This window comes from Lissotriton helveticus, chromosome 3_1 (genome assembly GCF_964261635.1).
Source record: "Lissotriton helveticus chromosome 3_1, aLisHel1.1, whole genome shotgun sequence".
Classification (NCBI taxonomy): Eukaryota; Metazoa; Chordata; class Amphibia; order Caudata; family Salamandridae; genus Lissotriton; species Lissotriton helveticus.
The window spans coordinates 770,342,057-770,363,737 of NC_136061.1; the positions used below are offsets into that span (position 1 = coordinate 770,342,057).

Sequence of the window (21,681 nt, forward strand, 5' to 3'; positions counted from 1 at the left end):
TCTGACAACCTCTCCAGTACACTGAAGCCACCCTCAACATCCTCCCCAGGAGAGGAAAGCTGCTGTCTATGCGACAATGGCGCATTTCCCCTTACAGCTCTTACAATAAACAGCGCCCCCGGCCACACAAAGAGGAGGAACTAATGTCGAGCTGCAAAAAGAATGGGCAGCGTGGAGTGTCTTTGCTGCAGCCTGCACCTCATCCGAGCCCCAAATAAATACAGAAGAGAGGCAGTGCACTCACAGACACGGCGCTGGACTGCCTGCCCACCACTCTCGGAATTATGTGACATAGTTTATAAAACTTAAGATGTGAAAAGCCCATTCTACTTTCCTTCTTGGTGCAACGTGGTATCAGGAGAAGGGATTCACTCTGTTTATCTGAGGCTAAGTCAGACTAACCACTCAGAAACTTGAAGCAAATAAACCTGATAGCTGATTGTCATTAACTTATTCCTAAAATAAATTTACAGTGCCTCCATTTTACCTATACTAAAATTACTTTTAGGATTCTGCACTATGCAAGATGAGCAAAGGAAGCAATGCAGTAATTGTGTACTCAGTGTCCACTCGGCCCCTCGGCTGCTGGCATGGGCGGCGGGGGTTGCTCTCTCTCCCGCTGGCACCCAGAGAGGAGTAAATATACTTTACATATTTACATAGCTCCCAGAGGCGCAACAAAAGTCAAAATCGGCAGAGTGTAGCTGCAGGGGCTCTAAGAAGGGGTGAAAGAACAACAAAGCCTTGTTAAGTAAATGGTCTTTTTAAAGACCTGTGAAGTACTCGGGTGTGGCCGTTGTAAGACAGACGGCAGACCACAACAGCTCCTCTCCCCCCACGTGAGCTAGGCAGGGGGCCTGGTGTTGCTCTGGCCCTTGGGCCATTCACACCTCGGCTCCCAATGTGCCGGACCGGGCCAGGCATAACCGTGACATAATGATGCACCAATCCACTGTCAGCATACTATTACGGCATGGGCCATGCGGATGGAACCATGAAACTCCTAAGAGCACTTAACAGTAGGAAACACTGCAAAACAAACAACTCTGCAGCTGGTCAATGCTTTAAACTAAACAACGCAAATTACAAAAGAATACATCATCTCACCAACAGCCATACCTGACTGAGTCAGCAGAACCCACTAGATGCACCCACACCAACTTTGTTCATTTGGAGTGTTAATTCACTCTACAGACTCTCACATAGGGCTCCAAGCCCATAATATAGTATAAACATATTCAGAACTTGTTCGTTTTCATAACAGCGAGCACCATTATGAAGTTTAGAGACTGAACAGGAAAGCCTGCATATAATGCAATCACAGAAGAGCAGCACCCTGATATTCTTAAAGGATTCATTTACATCATTGAGAAATAAGACGTAGAGCTGGACAAGAAAGCATACAAATGATAGGAATCTCTTTAATTGTTGAAAACTATTGAGTATTCCCTCCGCCTGGTTGATTGTATTTTGAATCTGATGCACCGGTAGGTAGCTGCAGAGACGTAGCTGGCAGTAGTGCAGGAGAGCAGTGGCGCCGTGGCTTACTGTGTTGAAATTATGGTTGCTTTAACTTCCAAAGTAGGTGCTACAGAGGGAATTTTCTTAGCATTCATTAGTGCCTATTGTACCCTTGCTGTGACTCATGTTCCGAGCTGCTTCCTTCGCGGGTCTAAATTGCTGTTAGTTTGTAATGCTTTGGCTCCTCCATCAAGTGGCAAAGTGGTGCAACAACTATGAAAATCAGTGACTCTCGGTGTAAACTGGGTCAGCTGATTTTCATCCGGTAGGGTACTGTTGAGCACAGTCGGTTTTAACCGATTTCCGGACAGCCTATATATGGGTGTATGTTTACCTGTGAAGGAAGACTATGCATTCCATTTTGGGAGACCCAGGGCTGGATGAAAAAACATGAGCAGAGAAGGTAGAGGAATCCACCCAGACAGATTTGTGTAGTGCTGCATTCTTGTAAGCTGGGTGGGATACACTGGAGGAAAGGAAAGCCAGGCTCTGAAGTATACTTCAAAGGGTGTTCTTTGATTCAGAGACATGTCACAAGGAAGTGGCTGGGTACATCTCAGGAAGGAGATAGGGCTAATAAGAGAAACATAAAGAGTAGGGCTGACGCCCTGAGATAGCCTTCTGATACACATATCACTGTGGCTGACATCCAAGTGTGAACCATTAGTCCCTCCATGCCCCATCTTGTGGGGCTATCAGATTGGGAGTCACGCCTGCCATAACAGACTGTTTTCTTGAAGAAGAGAGAACGGAGGAGTGGGCACTTCAAAAGGAAGCAGACGCCCAACATAAACTTCAAAGACTTAGATTCTCAATCACATATGGTGTCTGGAAATGGAATATAATAAGCAAAGCTTGAGAACCCCAAAATTGTCAACTATCATGCAGCCAGTCGGACTGTGTGAGAAGGGGTAGCTCTGCAAGACTCCTACCTGTGACCAGGACTGGGGGCCAAGGCCTGCTAGTCTCCCAGTTGGGTGAGGGGACATCACCTTGGGAATCCAAGACCACCTGCCCTGGAGCCTGGAGCATAAGGACTTGCTCGCTTGCCAAGACCAGTGTGCCCCGTGAAGATGAGAAGAGCTTTGGAGGGAGTGAGGTCCAGTATGGAATCCTGGTGAGTTGAATCACTTAGTGAGGTGTGAGGAGACTGCTGCTGCACCAATCAGGACGTAGCACATGTGCAGGGAAAGCCAGTGATTCCCACATGCCTCACAAGAAGTGAGCTGTTATTGTTGCACTGAATGACTCATCGCCCGTATGCAGTATTACGTCCTCAACCCGGTATGCCAGGTGCGGCCACCATGAAGAGTGCTGCTGTGCAAACCAGAACCCATGTGCAGTGTTAAGTCAGTGACCCTGTATGCCAGGAGTGCCACAGAGAAGACTGCCACTGTGCCCACCGGGCTGCAGCTTGTGTGTAGTGGTGGTATGGTGACCCCGTCTGCCAGAGGGAGCCACCAGGACCAAGCAAAAAATGGGGCTGGTCAGGATCATCATCATTGGAGGAGAGACGCCACTGTGGTGACCCTAGCAGCCTGAGCTGTGACAGAGGACCAGCGCCAGGATGGTCACATCTACCCACTACTAGTGTGAAGAAGCGAATAACTTATCCAGCTTGGAGGAGCTGCATGCACCCCCAAAAGTGGCCGCTGTAGGACCAGGTGTCAGGTAATTAGGGCAACCAAGCGCAGCCCACCTGGGCTACATGAGAAAGACTTTTCAGAGACAATTGTTGCACCTCCATCGCCCGCAGAGGAGCACGCTCAGAGTCTTCGATCCCTTGGATCATGCTGGTGCGCATAAGACTCATTTCGGGCCATGCGGCCTGGGGATACATGCTTGCCAGATAGAACTGCAGCGCTAGAACACTTTTGACTTTAATAAAGAGTCAGAGTGGGCCACCTGAGACTTGGACTACTAGTGGGGCTGAACCCGAATGTTGCCTATAGTGAATGGGAAAGAACCACTACCACTAGCTTGAAGAGAGGGGAACTCATGGACCCACCTATGAAACAGTTGAGCCCCGACCTCAGAGGACTGTGTGTATTGTTTGAGAATGTTCTATTTTATTTTGAGGTTGCATATAAATGCTCCAACTTCAGCCCCACACACCACAGGAGAGTGGCCATGCGGCTGCTTGCCCACAGCAGATGGCCTCTACGGCCCTGTCAGGTGAGTGTGGCATAAGCAAGACAAATTGGCCTGCACAGTGTGGGCTGGAACAAGTTGCAGAAAAGGGTGTGCTGTGCCTACTTCTTTGCACCACTGGTTCTTATTCCGGGACACCCACTTCTGCCACTTGCAACTGATGGGGGAATCTGGGTGCGACTCTGCCAGCTGCAGCTGACTTCCTTTGGCGGAGCATACCCAGAGAGCAGCTTTGTTGCCCCTAAGCAGGGATATCAGGACTCTGCTGTCACAGTGCTAGTCACCATGACCTATTATCAGCTCCACGCTTCCCTGCGGGGCTTTCATAACACGTTCCCCGGCAGCCCCCCACATTTAAGGTACTGTAAGAAATGCTTACTAATTCTTCCTCCTCAATCTGATCATGCGCATCTATGCTGGTATGCAGGCGACTGCCCTGGTCTGCTTGCCCTCTGCCCACCAGATCTGATTGAATGACCTCAATGTGGTGATTAGCGAGGAATAATGTATGTTTTGCTGCTCCCAGTCCAAGGCTTTATGCCCAAACTACAGGGTGCGCCTGATACACTTTAAATACTTATACTGAATATACCAACCACCAGTGCAGCTGCTGCGAATAGGACTTGTGGTGGATGCACATTCGCACTGTGGACCGACTTTTTGTACCTTTTTTCTGGGACTGAATTAAGGTACAGGATTTTTAGACAGTGGTACTCAACGGCATAGTGATTATCATTGTCCACCACCCTGAACTCTCTCCACTTGTTGGGTTATTGGGCTATGTTAGAGAAGTTCCCCCAGAGACCAATCGGCTTACGTTGATACTCTTGCTGCTAGCTAAATGCAGGGTGGCAAAGCACTGGGGCAGGTAGGCTGCAGGCATCCAGCAAGTTGAGTGGCTTAGTAATACTGCGTCCTGTTAGGAGGTGCTGGACACATATTGGGAGCTGATGTCCACCCTCTCGCCCCCAAAAGACATATGGGTCGCTTTGGTAACCTATCTTAGACTTCACAACACTGAGCCCACAAATGTGGCAGCTCTCCAAACATTCCCAGTTGCCTGAGAGCAGGCATACACAGCCCTGTCAATGAGGAATGCGGTTCCTGCTCCCTTCAAGTGAGGTGTGATACTTCATTGTACTAAAGATTGGGTAGGAGATGTGGGTGTATCAAGTTGAACAGCTCTATTATGTACATGATTTGCAAATGCATATTGTCATGTTACTGTGTTGTAATTGATTCCTGCAAACTTCAATAAATAAAAAATAAAATATAAATTAAAAAAGTTTGGAGTGGGAATTGTAAATTAGACCTTCTCCAAAGTGCAGTTTTTTCTCCCAAGTGGCTAGGTTTTCAGCAAAAGTAACAAATGTAATATCCATAAAGTGTTATACATTTTTTGTATTGCACCTTAAAAAGTTATAGTAAATTATAGTCTAAATAGTTTCTTGCTAATATATTTTGGTGAAGTACAATATTTGATATATTTTTATGTATATTTTGTAAACATCTCTTTTAATATGTACTTTTTTACTGTATAATATTTTACAATAATTACACGTTTCTGTAATATTATTTTATTAACAACAATTTATTTGTAATTATAACATTTAAAATGTGTTGTATGGTAATTTTTAAAAACAATTTTTGTTTACTTTATTTATGTTTTTAAGCATTATAATATATTTACAAATACTGCAAATCCTGGAATAACTAAAATCAATGTATTTTAGAACCTCAGTCAGAGGTCCATAAGACTCTAAGCTTACTTTCACCTCCATTCTGTCAGTGACTTCCTCAAAACATTAACAAATATCTAATACAATATTAAGGGCCTTATTATAAATTTGGTGGTCCATGAACCGCCTTACCCTTGGTCTGACTACTACGAGCTCAGCAGTCAGACTCCCATATTACGAGTTAGGCGCATTGCTAACATTCGCAAACCACTGGGTTGGAGAAAAGCAGCTGCCATAGGGTGGTAGAGAGGAGTTTCACTGCCGTCCATATTATGAGTTGGCTTTCTGACAAGCCAACCACGGAGGTGGGACCTCCAGCTTTAAGTCGGCGGAAACAAAGGATTTGGGGTGCCTACTCACCTCCTTCCTGTACTTCCAGGCAGAGTTCGATGTGGATCCCTTTCTTTAGATCCCCCTTCACAGCAGCATTTTCACCTCGAGGAATTCAGCCGTGTTCGCGATGATCTACAAGTTCCTTTTGTACCATATACTCATTGTCTGGATCGTCCACATTGGGGCCGGAGACCGGCAATGAGTAGGTGGTATTTTTCCACATGTATCATGCATACGTGATGTCACCTGAGGTTTCGCATGATGTCTTTATCAGATCATTCGGCTTCTTAAAATTTACTGCTAATGTATCTCCAGTAAATTATATGGATTTTAAACCCTTATCATATATTCGTAATTTTGTGAGTTTAAGTGGAAACCTTAGCCACAAATTATTCAAACCTTTCTCACATTGACGTTATATTATGCCAAGATTTTGATTGCATTGCACAAGTGCTTGTCTACGATAGAGCCACATTTTTAAATACATTAAATTACAATTTTTTCTAATCTATATTCTGCACTGCATTCTATTCAAATAGTCTTTTCAAAGATATTTCTTTCCTTGCATTTGATCTGTGTTCTCTCTATTTTGTTCAATGTCAAGTAACACTGAATATGTGCTTTTCTATGCTGTATACTTAATTTAGTTGCATTAATTTAGAGGGTTTCTAGGGCACGGTTTATATTTCATTGCATAGAGTTAGTGGTAGGGCACGATATGTCCAATATATCATAAATAGCATTTAACTGTCTCATCTATGGTATTTTATTGCATTGAATTTGTCTTTTTGTATGGCATACCCTATATTATATTGCAGTGAATATGTATTTGTCTAGCACATATATTATGTTGAGATTGCATTAAAAAGTTTCTTTAAATATTTCCTATATTTCAATAAAATCTTTTGGTAACATATTTTATTGCTTTTTCCCAACAACAATAATGTACAATAGGACCAATGTCCGCTCATCGACACAATAGCTACACTACGTAGGTGTAATAATTACATTTACACGCCCAGTCCATGATAATTCCACCACCTGCCACAGATGTTCTCTTGTTTGCGGGGGCAGCCCCTCCTTCATAAATAGGCTGTTCCTGCTGAGCACACCAGTCCACCCCCCTCCTTCACATCGACACAGACGGGGGCTCTAGGGATCTCTATTTGTGAAAAATATCATGCTTGGACACTTGTGTTGCCACCCAAACGAACGTGCGCTCCATTGTATGTCTCTCCAACAGCCCCAACAGAGCAACCCTGGGGGTGAGGTCAATCTGGCAGCCAAGAATCACAGAGAGCTCCCCTTCAATCTTCTCCCAGAAGGGTACCAGTCTCGGACACGCCCAGACCATATAGAAGAAGTCCACCTCTGCTGCAGAAAAACAGGTTCATCAGGCTTGGAAGGCCCTGCCAGCTCATTGGAGCCACTGAGGAGTCATGTTTGTAAGGTGTAAATAGTTAAGTTGGACCATTCGGAGTCATTCAAAAATAGTCATCTCTCTGAGGGCAAATCTAGCCTCATGCCAGTTGTCATCTCAAGTTTGCTCACCCATGTTTCCCACCATTCGTGAAAAACAGTCTGGAGCATTAATAATGAGAGATCAAAAGATCTGGAAGATGGCTCCCTTGCCCAGCCTCCCCATCAAGATCTTGGCCTCAAGGGGGCTGAATTCTGGGACTTTTGTACCAGGGGGAACATTAGCTAACAAGGCATAACTCAATTGTGGAGATGGTATTGCTTCTGTATTTCCTGATTTTCAGTAATCCATCACCACGCCACAAATCGTGAAGATGGGTAATGCTTATCCTGTCCCAACTCGCAAATCCCTGCAGCTCGGCTATATGATGTAGCCATGCCCCCTGCCACAGAGGGGTCAGCACGGTGAGCGTGCCCCCCCAGCCAATAAATCAGAGTGCTGCCCTCCAGTACAGTGGTGCTACTCGAATACATTCAGGGAGGACCCGGGGGAATTGTGCCCCTTAAGGCAAACTGATCAGCCCATCCAGGCCCAGCAAGGTCAGTTCTACCCAATAAGTCAGATCATCCCATCCCTCTTTGAACCAGTCATTTAGCCTAACCAGTTGTGTAGCTTACTAGTTGCCATAAAGGTCTACCACACCCATTCCCCCATCATATGGGGAGTGACGACCCTTAACAAAAGTCACACGTGGATGTCCGCAAACTCAAAGAAAGGCAGCAACTTTTTGAAGCTAGCACCTGGAACTATTTCCTAGGGATCTGGTTGGGAACATTTGAAAAAACATATAGAAAGCATAATAGGATCATCATTTTAAAAAGGGCCACTTGTCCCAAGGCATTCAGTGGCAGATGGATCCACCTGTGCAAATCTCTATTCATCCATGAGATGGGAATCATAGATGCCTAGATATTTAAAGGACGGACAGCGCATTGAGATAGTGGCTTGCAACCCTCATTTCCACTGATAGGTACCACAAAGGATTTAGATTCATTAACACAGACTCCAGAGACCGCCTTGCTTAAACATAGGATTTCCAGACAGCATGGTCCTGAGGGCTGTGGGTTCTCCAGGAACACCAGGATGTCATCAGCATAAAGTGCCCACATCCCAGGACAATACCTGCACCGAGCATCGCACCGAATGAGGTCTGCCAAGGGCTGAATCACTAGAGCACATAAAAGGGGGTAGAGCGGGAAGCCTTGTGCTTGCCTCTGCAAATCAGAAAGGGTGGTGAAAGGTTCCAATTAAATCAAACCTGAGTAGTTGCACTGACATAAAGGAGAGCAATGAGCTTATAGAAAAGAGGTCCCAGTCCCTCCCTCCAAAGCACCGCCTCTAAGAATGACCAGCCAACGTCGCTGAAGGCCTTCTTGAAGTCTATATGGAGGCAGTGTGCCTGAGAGTGGGCCATCTGGACCCTCCGGATACAGAGTTTAGTGCTCCTGTGTGGCACAAATCCACACTGGTCCTGGTGAACCAAGTAGGGATGGGTACAGCTGAGCCGATTAGCCAAGAATTTTGCTAATACTTTATTGTCAGCATTAGTGAGAGAAATAGGTCTGTACAAAAAACATCAATCCAGTGGCTGACCAGGTTTAGGAATCACAACAATAGTTGTTGTGTCCATCTCCAGGAACAATGCCCCCATTCTGTCGCCTTGGTGTAGAGCATCAGGATGTGGGGGAGCAGGAGTGGTCGAAATCGCTTGAGAAACTTAACCGGAAATCCATCAGGATCCAGAGTTTTCCCCAGGGCCATGGCGGACAATGCCTCCCTGATCTCCTCAACCGCAATCGATTAATCAAGATCCTCTTCTAGAAATTAGGTGATCAAGGGCAAAGGAATATCCCTTTGAACCAGGTATGCGACTTCTTGCGGAGGCCTGGGTGTCTCCACATATAGTGCACACTAGTAATCCGCAAAGACCTGTGCCACCTCTACAGCCTGCCCACGGAGGCAGCCCTCGGCATGGCAAATCGAGGGCACCACTATGTAGAAAACATCCCTAGTGACCAGCCAGTACAGGAGCTTCTCGGATTTATCCCCCTGCTCGTACACACATTACAGCAATCCCCTCCAACACTGTCTGACCTCTTCCAGGGAAATCTGTTAGGTTAGAGCGCGCCTGTGTCAATTTACGGTCCAGGACACCCATCGCTCCAGGGAGAGGATCTGCATCTCTAGGGCAATCGTTTTCACTAGTTTGTGTGTCTTCTTACCCCAGACAAACCCCTTAAACACCCCCTTGAGGGTAGATTTACTTGCCACCAAGAGGGTTCTGGCTGAGGCCACTGTGCCCTGAGTCATCTCAATGTATGAGTGGACAGCGGCGTAGCTAGCCCTTGTGCTGCCCGTAGCGGTCACTGCTTTTGCCTCTCATGGCAGCCCCAAGAAAGTGCAGGGGGTGCTGGCAGTTTCTGCGTTGCCGCGCGCAGTGGGTGCATGAAAGAGCAAGGAGGTGGAGGCCACCACCCCCAAAACTCATGCCACCTGCGGCAGTCCGCCCAACCACCCCCCTTGCTACGCCACTGTGAGTGGATCACAGTTTCAACAAAGTCAGTGTAGCCTCCTTGGTCAGTGAGACACCAGGCATTAATGCGCCACATGGATCACATGCTCGCTATGGTGGATCTTGTCCTAAGTAGGGGGGTGGGGCATGATCTCATGTGCTCTGGAGAAGGATCCCAATCTCCGTGAGTTAGAGGATATTCGATGCCTGGAGCCAGACCTGATCAATGCATGACAGCGTCTTGTGTGCCAACGATTTGTGGGTGTATTCAGGTTCGTGGGGTTGCCATGTTCGCCATGCATCGCAGATCCCAATCCAGTCTGCCCAGAGGGTAATCTGCCGGAAACATGCTTGATGCCCAGTTGAGGAGGGTCAGAGATATCATATGTGGGGTCAGGAGCAGCAGTTAAAGTCAACTCCTATCAGTGTGAGCCTGTGAGGGAGGGTTGGCAGAGGAGCTAGTAGTATCTGCAGCATGGATTGGAATTGCTGCTGGGGAACATAGACCAATAGGAAATTGCAATGGCTGCCCTCTAGTCAACCCTCAATCCCCACATATCGTCCGTGAGGATCTTCATGGGAGACTGAAACTACCAACCGGAATCTGTTCTGTAGTAAGATAGCTACTCCTCGTGAGCTCTGGGAGAACACTCTATCATAGCAAAACCGACCCAGAAAGGGACAGAGCATGCCCAACAGATGGGTTTCTTGAAGCATGAGCACCGCAGGTTGAAATCTCTTCACATATCTGAGGATGGGCCACTGTTTGATGTGATTAAGCAGGCCGTTAACATTCAATGATAGGATCTTAACCGGCATTAACAGGGGGAAATGACAAGGGGGTGCCAGCCCCATGGAGAGCATGTATTGCAAGTTGAAAGCTCAGAGCTTCTTCTTTACGCCCTCAAAGGAACATCTGCGCTGTTGGACTGCCACGTATAGTCCGGGAAGATCATAATCATAGCATTCTGGAAGCTCAGGTCTCGGTGTAATCTGGCCTCATGGAGGATAATGTCACAGCCTTGATGGGTAAGGATATGTGCTATTAGCGGTCGGGGGGGCCCGGAGGAGGCCGATGGGTCAGACAATGGTGAGCCATTTCCACTACAAACCACTGGGACAGTCTGTCAGCGGGGATCCATGACTTCAGCCAGTTTTCCAGCAGCCAACCTCACCAGATGTCTCCATACCTTCTGGGATGCTTACAAACGGGAGATTGTTCCCCCGCAACCAGTTTACTGCATCTTTGGCTTGCTCCTCCAGTGACGCTGTGGTAGAAAGGAGCATGGATACTTGTAGCGTGAGGGTGGCCACATCATCCTTCATTGAGGATATTCTAGTCTCAGCTTTCCATTATTTGACCGATGACATTCCAGAGGTCCTGTCACAGCAGGGCCACATCTATTCAGACCCCACCCACCTTATTTCGACCACATTTCTTGATTTCTCAATTGCCTTAATGATGACAGCGAGGTCTGCCTACATGGCGGGTAAACACAAAGGAAGATGGCCCCCGGTAGTCCTGTTGGCACCAGAAGCAGGTTTGGTGTATTGATCAAGCTTCGTCTGTGCTGGCGCAGGAAGGCCTGTCCCGTCCCATCTCCAACTGGCAATTTGCACATGTATCTGGGAGGAATGCAGGTCACTCCCCTGTGGCTCTCCTACCCCGGTGGGGCAGCACGAGCAGCAAGGATAGCCGAGAATCCACCAACGAGTCAGAGTAATCTGACAGGGGCGGCACTGGGCTAGGTGGGATTTCTGTCATAAGCAGTTCATCCTCTATCTGCAGCATCCACCTCAATTGCAGACAGGGCCCCAGCAGAGCATAGTTATCATCAGGGCCAGCCCCAGGCCCCCTCAGGGCAACAATCCAAAGCAGGAGGAGGGAGGCAAAAACAGGGGGTGTGTCAGCAGTGCAGGCTTGAAAGGGTGTGTGTGTGCAATAAATCAAGTGGGGATGGACCCTACTCCTCAGACACTCCCCCCTCTCCCAGTCCAAGCAGAGGCGCAGCAGGCTTCCAGTACCCCACTAAGTATGTCACAGAGAGGTGTTGGGGCCCTTCCTTAGGTCACAGGCAGTAGCTCCGGCAGAAGTGTGGCTCAATGGTTAGAGCGGCAGACCCTGATGCAGAGGTCTAGCCCGGGACCAGGGTTCAATTCCCCGCCTCGGCGGGTCTTGGGCTAAAAAATTCCACGGACCTGATAATTCTCGCCTCGGTGCCTATTCCAATCATGTAGTCCCACTCTGCAACTCTGGGCAATAGCTTGCTTAATCTCCACAACGGCCCCCACAATGCTAAGGATGCCTGGCCTCCACCTTTGGGGTGCCCAGGAGTGGACACATCACAGGGAAAGCCAGGATGGGTATTCGTACAAGCGCCTTGAGACCCTTGCGGGTGAGTAGTGCGCTATACAAGTATCAATTTACAATTACAACTGGTCTCCCACCACCACCCCAGAAATTAATGACAGAGTGAAGGGGGGCCCAGCGTGAGGGCCTGGGTTTGTGAAACGCTTTGCTCAGGCCAGAGCACAGCCAAGAGGGGGGCCCCAAAGAAATGCTGCCACAGTACCGGCCTCCCCTACCTCTTTAAGTATGTCAGGCGCCAAGCACTGGGTCTCTGCACCCTCTACTGTGTCAACCCAAACTCAAAGGCACACCGCTTGCCACAGCATCTGCCACCTCCAATCTTCCTCGCGGGTCCATGGTCTCCAAATCAAGAAACCCGCAGCCAGCCACATCGCGGCCTCGTGCGGCTGCACTCCCTACCAGCAGATCTGGCCTTTGTCAGCCCCGGAACAGACTCACCCAGGGACCCAGGTGAAGCTCTCTCCCAGCCCACAGGGTACTGCAGGTGATGACTTCTCTCACTGGACCCTCTGCTCAGTTGCAGCCCGCCATCTTGTGCGTGCTCCTTACCGGTCACTGCACCTAGGTCCCAGAGAGCAGCTCTCAGTAGCCCGGCTTGGATCCTCAGATCTTCTCCACCACCGAACGCAGTAGTGGAAGCAAAAAACTGTGCTATCGGTGGATGATGTTGGAGTATGATTACGGGGGCTACAAAAGCCGCTCTAGATAGCAGCCGCCATCTTGGCTGCCGAAGCCAGGCCTCATGTTTCAGTACATTTAATTAGTGTTTTCCACAATGCAGTCTGAATAACATTGAACTCAATTAGTCATTTTCTTTGGTATATTGTTTACTTCAGTACAATGAATCTGAGTTTAACGTTGGTATACTGTTTACTTCAGTACATGACTCTGCGTTGTATTATGATCTATCATATTCATTTGCATTCAATTCATGTTTTTCTACAATAAATTATGTATCCTATCAATTTCAGTTAGCGTTTTCCTATATTCAACTGCATTAAATTTGTGGTTTTTATGACGTGTTTATATCAGGACATTCAACTAGAGTTTTACTATGGCATAGCTTATATTCAATTGCATTAAACTAGTGTTCTTATAAGGCTTATCTTATATTTAATGACATTGAATTAGTATTTTTTATGACACACTGTATATTTTGTAATCAGTGTTCAAGTGTGTGATATGAAATATTTCATTGCATTTAATCAGTGTGTTTATTTAATATAGCCTATATGTCTTTGCATCAGATTAATGCTTTTAGTTCATATAGACAATATTACATTATTGTGAATTCGTGGTTTTCTTTGATATATCGTATATTTCATTGCAATGAATTAGTGTTTTTTACGATTTATCCTGTGCTTTATTACATTGAATCCATTTGTGTCTGTTCTTATCCTATATTTTATAACATTGAATTAACTTTTTCTGCAATATAGCTGCATTTCTTGCATTGACAACGGTTTTCAGTGACATTGTTTATATTTTGTTGCCCTAAATTTATGTTTTCTATGGCATAATTTATATTTCAATGCATTTTACCATTTAAATGTAGAATATATGAGATGTCGCATTTTTTAAATATATTTTGTATTGCATTATCTTTAGATTCCAGTTACAGTTTACAAACAGAAGTTACAATGGAAATAAAAAGCAATGAGAGCATGATCAGGTAAAAATACCCTGGTAAGAAAATTAAATCTCGTCAATTGTAGTACTGAAATATTTAAAATATATTACACTTTAATGTATCTTCTTTAGAAAGGTAAACCTAAAGCAAAACATGCTACAAATAATCTACGCTCCAACGCTTGGGGAATAAAGATTGAAACATGTTAACACCTTCGGTGCTCATGACGGCTCACGGCCGTCATGAGTCACGGTAGGCGTGTGCTCATGACGGCCGTGAGCCGTCAGAACGTTGCCGCTCCGCCCACGGGGTGTTAATTCCCCGCCTGTGCGAGAGGACTACATCCTCATTGACTCCTCATATGCCTAGACCGTTGATGCTGAAGATCGCACTGACCTCGTCGTCAGCGACAGAGAAGAAGGTTCCTCCATCAATGACAACAGTTCCCCGTCGACAACGATGACGTCACTCCCGTCACTGGAACAAACTGCTCTCTCTCTAAATCGTTGCTGCCATCCTCATCGATGACCTCGTGGCCGAGAGAAAAAATGATAAAACGAGAAAAAATTAAACAGTTAACTCCCTCACATACATCTCCATGCAAGGAGTCATCATTGTTACCAGCCCATCTCTTGGATGAAGAAGATTCAGATGAGGAGGGGCCGTTTGGGATTGCACATATCCCATCTGAGCCGCACTTCAAGTGTCAGGTGGACAATTACGCTGAGGGTGAATATGAGGAGTAAGGATATTACACCCCTCAACATCAATATCATCACCAATGTCAAGAGGAAATGGTGTGTCTGCCTTCCTCATTAGTTACAGACATGCAATTTGTGCTCTCAGATTATAAAAAACATTTTCCACCAACTTAATCTACTACTGCACAAAGTTTTTCACTGGTAAAATCTTCATCTGGGCAGTAATGTACTCCACAGCACAGACCATTGTTACTGCCTATGTCTGTAAGGCATGCTTCTCAAACAGCTCTCCTCAAGGACCCAGCAACTTCCAATGACAACAGAGAAGAAGGGGAGTGCCGCTACACCCACACGGAGTAAGATGGTTATCTATTGCCTGCACCATCATGCCCGTCGCCAACTGATTGTGATTGCGGTTCACATTTAAATAAATAAAATGTTTTATAAGAAAAAAAAATACTTTGTTCAATTTGGCCATACATTATGACTTCACCACCAAGCCTACTTCAAAATCTCCATTCCGAAACATCTACGACTTCTCAAGTTGGAGGTGAAAACCATGCTCAAGAAGGGGGAGATTGAAAGAGCTCCTGCTTCACAACAGGGAAAGGAATTCTATTCCTGTTTCTTCTTGGTCCACAAGAAGTTAAAGGAGTGGCAACCAATTCTAAACCTGATAAGCCTCAACACCTATCTCAAAAATCAGTTGTTACGCATGGTAACATTAATTAATTAATTAATTAATGCAAGATATTGTGCTACTCCTAAACAAGGGAGCTTATATGTCAACCCTTGACATCCAGGATGTGTATTTTCACATCCCCATTCACCAGTTACACAAGAAATTCCTAAGATTCAAAATAGCCGGCTGCCATTACCAGTTCAGGGTTCTTCCTTTTTGCCTAAAGTCTGCCCCTCGAATATTCACAACCGGGCTCCTGTGGCAACCTTGAGGAAAACAAGCACCAGGTGTTCCCCTATTTAGACGATTGGTCAGTCAAGGCACCTTCCAAACACGCTGCATAGAAGTTGACAACTGCCTGCACAACCCTATTCAGCGAAATGGGCCTCACTCTGAATCGAGATAAGTCAGTTCTCTACCCATCATGAAGCATAAAGTTCTTGGGAGCAACTCTCGACACTACACTTTACAAAACGTACCCCACGTCACAGAGGCAATTAAAGCTAATGTAATTAGCAAAAGTGGTACCAAAAAATGGGTCTCTTTTGTTTCGCCTTTACAAGTCCCTCCTAGGGATAATGTTGTCATGCCTCTCTCTGGTTCCATTCTGCCGTCTACAAATGCATTGGCTCCAGCACGAACTCAACGGGCCATGGATTCAGGCAACGGGGTCTTTCGACGACCTCATCAAAGTCACTCCGTCCATGTTCAAAGCCCTATCCTGGTGGACGGGTCAAGCGAATCTGTCTGTCAGCCTTTCTTTCTTAAGTCCATCTTCTCCACTAGTCGTCACCACTGATGCCTCACTAGATGGATGGTGAGCGTACCTTCAAGATCTGCAGGTCAGCGGCAGGTGGCAAATGTCTCATCGACATCCCCATATCAATCCGTTCGAGCTCAAAGTGGTGCTCCTAGCCTTACAGGCTTTCCTTCCAAGGATAAGAAACTACAGGTTACTCATCTGAACGAAAAATATGACCATGATGCGCTACATCAGTAAGCAGGGCAGTATAAGATCACATCTCCTCTCCCAGAAGGCATACGCATCTGGGGATGGTACATCGACAAAGGAGTGCATCTAGGATCAGATGATGTCCCTGGACAGCAGGCTCAGGACCCTGTGCCACCAGTGGGAGCTGAACCGGGAAATTATCTACAACATTTTCTCCCTGTGGGGCAAACTGGAGCTCAACCTCTTTGCAACCCCCCAGAACCAGAAATGCTGGTTCTTCACAAGCTGGAATCATGATCAAGGATCATGGAGGAATGCATTTTCTATGGTATAGCCTAGAACTTATGCTTAAGCCATTCCTTCTGTACCGCTCCTCCTAAGAGTCCTCATGAAAATGAAGGCAGAATCATGCAGAATAATTCTCATCACCCTCAGATGGCCACACCAGCCTTGGTTTATGGAACTGCTTCTCCTCTCGGAGAAAACGCACATCCAGTTGAAGACAACACCTTCTCTACTAACGATGAACCAGGGCCAATTGTTACATCCATTTATCAGCATGGCTCCCGAGTACAATTAATTCACCCATTGAAACATCACCAGACTGCAGAGAAATACTGTCCAGAGCCTGCACAGAAAGTACAAACAGAACCTATCACTTTAAGTGGAAAAGTTTTTGCATATGGTGTTAACAGGCCAATGTACATCCACATTCTTCAGCACCTAAAGCGGTCCTTCCATATCTTCTACTCTTAGCATGCTCAGGATTGGCTCATGCATCTATTGCAGTTCATTTGGCAGCCATTTCCCGCTTAAGGCAATCACCCATGTCACCATCATTATGGTCTGCCAGAATAGTGAAACAATTTCTCACAGGATTATTTAGAGTTTTTTCACCAATTAGACCTCCGAGTTTGCTTTGTCAGCTGAACATTGTGCTCTCACAGCTTATGAAGTATCCATTTGAACCCATTCACAGGGGGGATGTTAAATTATTTTCCTGGAAGGTGGCTCTCCTTGTAGCTTTAACCTCTGCCCGGCGTGTCAGCGAGATCCAAGCCCTAACCATACAAGATCCTTTCTTGCAATTTAGGGATAATAGAGTGATTCTTCATAGAAAGTCTAAGTTAATTCCTAAAGTCCCTTCGAACTTTCATCTCAATGAACCTGTCATCCTTAAAACTTTTTTCCAGATGCTTTAAAGCCAGCCAAAAAGGTACTGCATTCTTCAGATATCAAAAGCTGTTTGAAATTCTGTTTAGTAAGAACAATTTTTTTTCGCAAGTCTACTCAATTGTTTGTGGCTTACAGCTTGCCACGATATTGGTATCCTCTCTCAAAACAGAGGATTTTTAGGCGAATATGCAGGGCAATTCACTTCTGCCATCCAGCAGCTGGCAAACCGTTGCAGTCATCGGTGCACACCCACTCTACAAGAAATGTATCTGCTTCAACTGTGCTGTTTGCTGGTGTATCACTGCAAGACAATTTGCCAGGCAGCTGCCTGGTAAAATAGGCACATCTTTACAAAGCATTGCTGCTTGAAATCTGCAGGTCACAGCGACACAGCAGTGGGTCAAGCAGTGCTAAGACATATAAGTCATATCTATGTACACATACTTGATCAGCAATGTACGTAATCACACATAAATATATCTACTCTTATCTACTAGTACAAAGGGAAAAATGTATGTAACAAGTAAGAGAATGGTGGGAAAAAGGATGTAGCTCACATTCACTATATATACAGGTTTACCAGTGTATGCTTTCCATTTACGGTAAAATGTGCTTCATCACTGCTATGTAATCTGATTCAAGCATGAAAATAAGTTACTTACCTGTAACTGTAGTTCTCCAATATTGGAATCTTTCATAGATTCACATGTGACCCACCCTCTTCCCCGGGGAAGGTCTCCTTCTCTTTCTCCATTTAGAGTGTATCTCCTACACTCGTGCTTTGAAAATCTGAGGGACTTTAGTTTGATCTCTTTTTTTAAAATGACTATGATATGTTACAAAGCTGAAGGGCCTAGGGCTGTTCTAGTCTATGTTTAACATTGTATTGCTATTATAAGGTACTGTGAGACTCCCATCTCAATGACGGTGGATGATCCAAACAGGTGAATCTATGCAAGATTTCAATACTGGAGAACTACAGTTACAGATCAGCAACTTATTTTCTTCTTTGCATGGAGAGAGGAATGGTGGAGGAGCGAGAGAAAGAGAGCAGGTGTCCCCTTTGTAAACAGAGAGCAAGAGGAAAGAGCAGGACATGCACTCCCATGCAGTGTTAGAGAAGAAATTATCCATAACAAAATGTTTTTACATAACATCAGTGGTGAAAGTATATTATTTAGCCAACTAAAAGCAAAAGTAAAAAAAGAAATGCTCCAGGTGTGGGAAGAATAGGAAAGCCAGTTGATAAAGAGTAGGGAACTGAGACAGGCAAAACTATCCAATGATGAGCAAAGCACACTGCATGCATTATTGTGTGTAGTGCTATCTGACAGCTGAACCTGTCTGTACCAAGACTGCAGAAAAATAATTGTGGTTGGGTCACGTTATAAAGACAGGTTTTGAAAGGTGCACTACAACAACCTAGCCATGAGTGAAGAAGGAAAGGAACTATCAGGAGTGTATAGTAGAATGACATCAGATACAGTAGCGTCTTTGGCGTGGTGCGACCGTGGTGCCACCACACCAAGCGCCTGGCTCGAGAGGGTAGCCTTTGCCGAATAGGCTATGGCGAGATAGCAGCCTGTAGAGACTTTTGTGTGGCCAGCATTTTTCAGGGGATAATTACAATGCATAATAACTTTGGTGGTTCAAGCACTTGATGGAGAGATATGTGATATGTCTTGTCACAGTTTTGACTCATGATAATGTAGCATAGAGGGTTAGTGTTGCTGCTGCAAAGCACAACCTGTCACATGCAGATGGCAGATTTGTATTTTATGTAGATAGCTCAGTATGTTACTGCTTTTGTCATAGCGATCCCTTAGTTGCTTTGAGTTAATAAATTACAATCCTGCTAACATAACACTTTGAGCTATGAACTGGCATCAAAGCGCAGCATGCATATGGCAAGGTATAGGTTTTGAACCTTATTTTTTTCTGCAATCTTTCATTAATCTAAGGTTGCTAAAAAAGAGTTCCTTTGGGTAGTAGGAGAATTGTATTAGTATGTAACTCCCAAATATTGTGCTATTTTTTAAATCCTGAATTTATGGGCACATTTGCTAACAGTTGCACCTGGTTTGCATCATGAAAGTGATGGAAACCTGGTGCAACGTGTTTTAAGATTTACTTTACAGTATAAATCATGACTGTAGCCCAATAGCTATACAAAGTACCACTTTGGGCTACTTTGCATCATGGAGGCAAACCATGGGTAGCACATGGACGTTTCTAGGAACATGCTCATGGCTTTTGATGCTAACCACTATCTACTAACTTTGGTAGAAAAGGACTTATAAAAAGAAAATTACATCTCATCAAGGCAGGCATAAAGTTGGAGAAGAGATTTATTTTCTCCAAAGCTTTCCAACTTTGCATGTGTGCTGCTGTCAAAGCACACCTACAAAGTGGTAAAGGGCAGCCGCTGCCAGTTCAGGTAAGAGGAATGGGGCGGTGGGGGTGAGGGGATTTCGATAGCCGATGACAAGGGAAAATTAATGATTTATTTAATTTTACCTTTTGGTCGTCTGTCGGATCACCCGCCCCCCCCAGCTCACTACTCTCACCTGCATGGGCCGCTCCTTCTAAAGTGCTAATTGTGTCAAATCTTAGAATTTTGTGCTGGAAGGGTACCCTTCTAGTATAAAGCAAATGCTTTACATCATGCACACACTCTTGTACAATTGTGCAAGGGTGTGTGCATTGGAGCAAGGCAGCCTAAGGTACGCCAGCACTAGAGAGGAGAGCAGCAGCATATATTTTAATTGATATGGTGCTGTTATCCACTGTCCTTTTCACACAATTCAGCGTAGCAAATTTGGTTTGCTCCTCTGTGTCAAAAGTTTGTAAATCTGTGGTAAATATCGCAAAGTCACATTGACCCACATTCACCACACTCAACTGGCTCCCCAATGAAGAAAGCATTACGTTTAAATTGTCCTGCATTGTCCACAAACCCCCATTTGAAGGCTCACTAAACTATCTCACAAATAAGCTAACCATTTCGATAGTTCCTGTTCCCTCAGAAGTTCCAATTCAATGCTTCTGACAGCCTCAACCTTCAGAAAACTGAAAACTCCAAAGCAATCCTTCCCTGGTGCCCCCCAAAAATCTGGAACTCCATCCCACCTACCATCAGGACAATACCATCACATTACTCCTTAAAAAAGAAACTGAAAACCCTACTCCTACAACAATATCTCCCTACCCAATTGACTGGTTATGAACCTACTTACTTATAATGCATAACAGCACAAAAAGATGATGGCCAGAATGGAGAACATGGTCAAGCACTCACCCCCAGTCACAGATCAGGATTAAATACATCATTTGTTGATCACCATGCCACCCCAGTTTGGACCCAGTCACACACAAATCAGTCTTGACCCTGCTCCCCATCGGAACAGTCCGAGCTGAACTGCCAGGCCAGGTCCTCCATGGACCAGAAAACAAGCATCCAGGGACCGGTTTCGGGGAATCAGCCAGATTAGCTTTAATTCAGTGGCATAACCAGCACAGGGTGGTTACCTCTGGGCATACCCTTCCCACTTAGGTCAACTATAGCAACAGAAAAAGATGATTGTTTCTGGTCCCAGGATGATTGTTTCTGGTCCAGGAATGACCTGGCCTGGCAGAGTGGACTGAGCTGTTCCCATCGGAAGCAGGGTCAAGACTAATTGCATATGACTGAGTCCAAACTGGGGTGGCATGGTAAGCAAAAGAATGATGGATTTAACCCAGATCTGTTGTCTCGGGGTGAGAGTTTGAAAAGTTTCAGCATTCTGTCCATCATCTTGGTGTGTTTGCTACTCATAATGATGCATGCCTCCCAATTAATTCAGACTTTAATCACTTATTGTTAGTTGATATTCCATTGTAAACCAATGTACTGATCTGTTAAGCTCTGTAAAGCGCTCTGATACCCCCGGGGTCCGATTCACGCTATAGAAGACTGCAGATAAATAAAATAAATAAATAAATCGGTCCACCAGAATATTATGTCTGAAAAATCTATCATAACACTAGGCACGGCTTGCAGCTACAGCTGAAAAGAAAAAAAAGTTAAATGCCCTGTAAAAATACATGCATCTGTTTGCTAGATCAAAGGGCAGATACAACGTGTGATATTGCCTATTAGGGGATGGTGTATTAGAGTGAGTTAAATACTATCGATCAGCAGTTAAACTGTGCACGTTGATGTAGCTGTTTTATATGTCATTTGGGGCAACGTGTTTTCTTCACGCTCAGCTGAGTTTGCTCTTGAACAGAAATAACACAAGACGAATGCAAATCTTTCCTCGGGCAGCTTCTATTTTTAGCTGGCCCAATTAACCAATTACCAGTTAATTTGTTCTGTTCCTCGAGGGATTCCCAGTTTCGCTCTGCTGTGCACCGTGTGCAAAGATACAAATTAAACTATAGGTACACTATCA

The 21,681-nt window shown here is 45.3% G+C and overlaps 1 protein-coding gene across 2 annotated transcripts in view; it reads left to right on the forward strand.

Moving 5' to 3' along the window:
• The window catches only part of TRIM66 (tripartite motif containing 66), an 842,425-nt gene that overhangs the window by 750,445 nt on the left and 70,299 nt on the right, over window positions 1-21,681 (forward strand). For both annotated transcript variants that reach the window (XM_078680990.1, XM_078680991.1), the window contains one exon: window positions 13,716-13,779. In XM_078680990.1, the coding sequence (XP_078537116.1) occupies window positions 13,716-13,779 (64 nt within the window). The remainder of the gene's footprint in view (window positions 1-13,715; window positions 13,780-21,681) is intronic.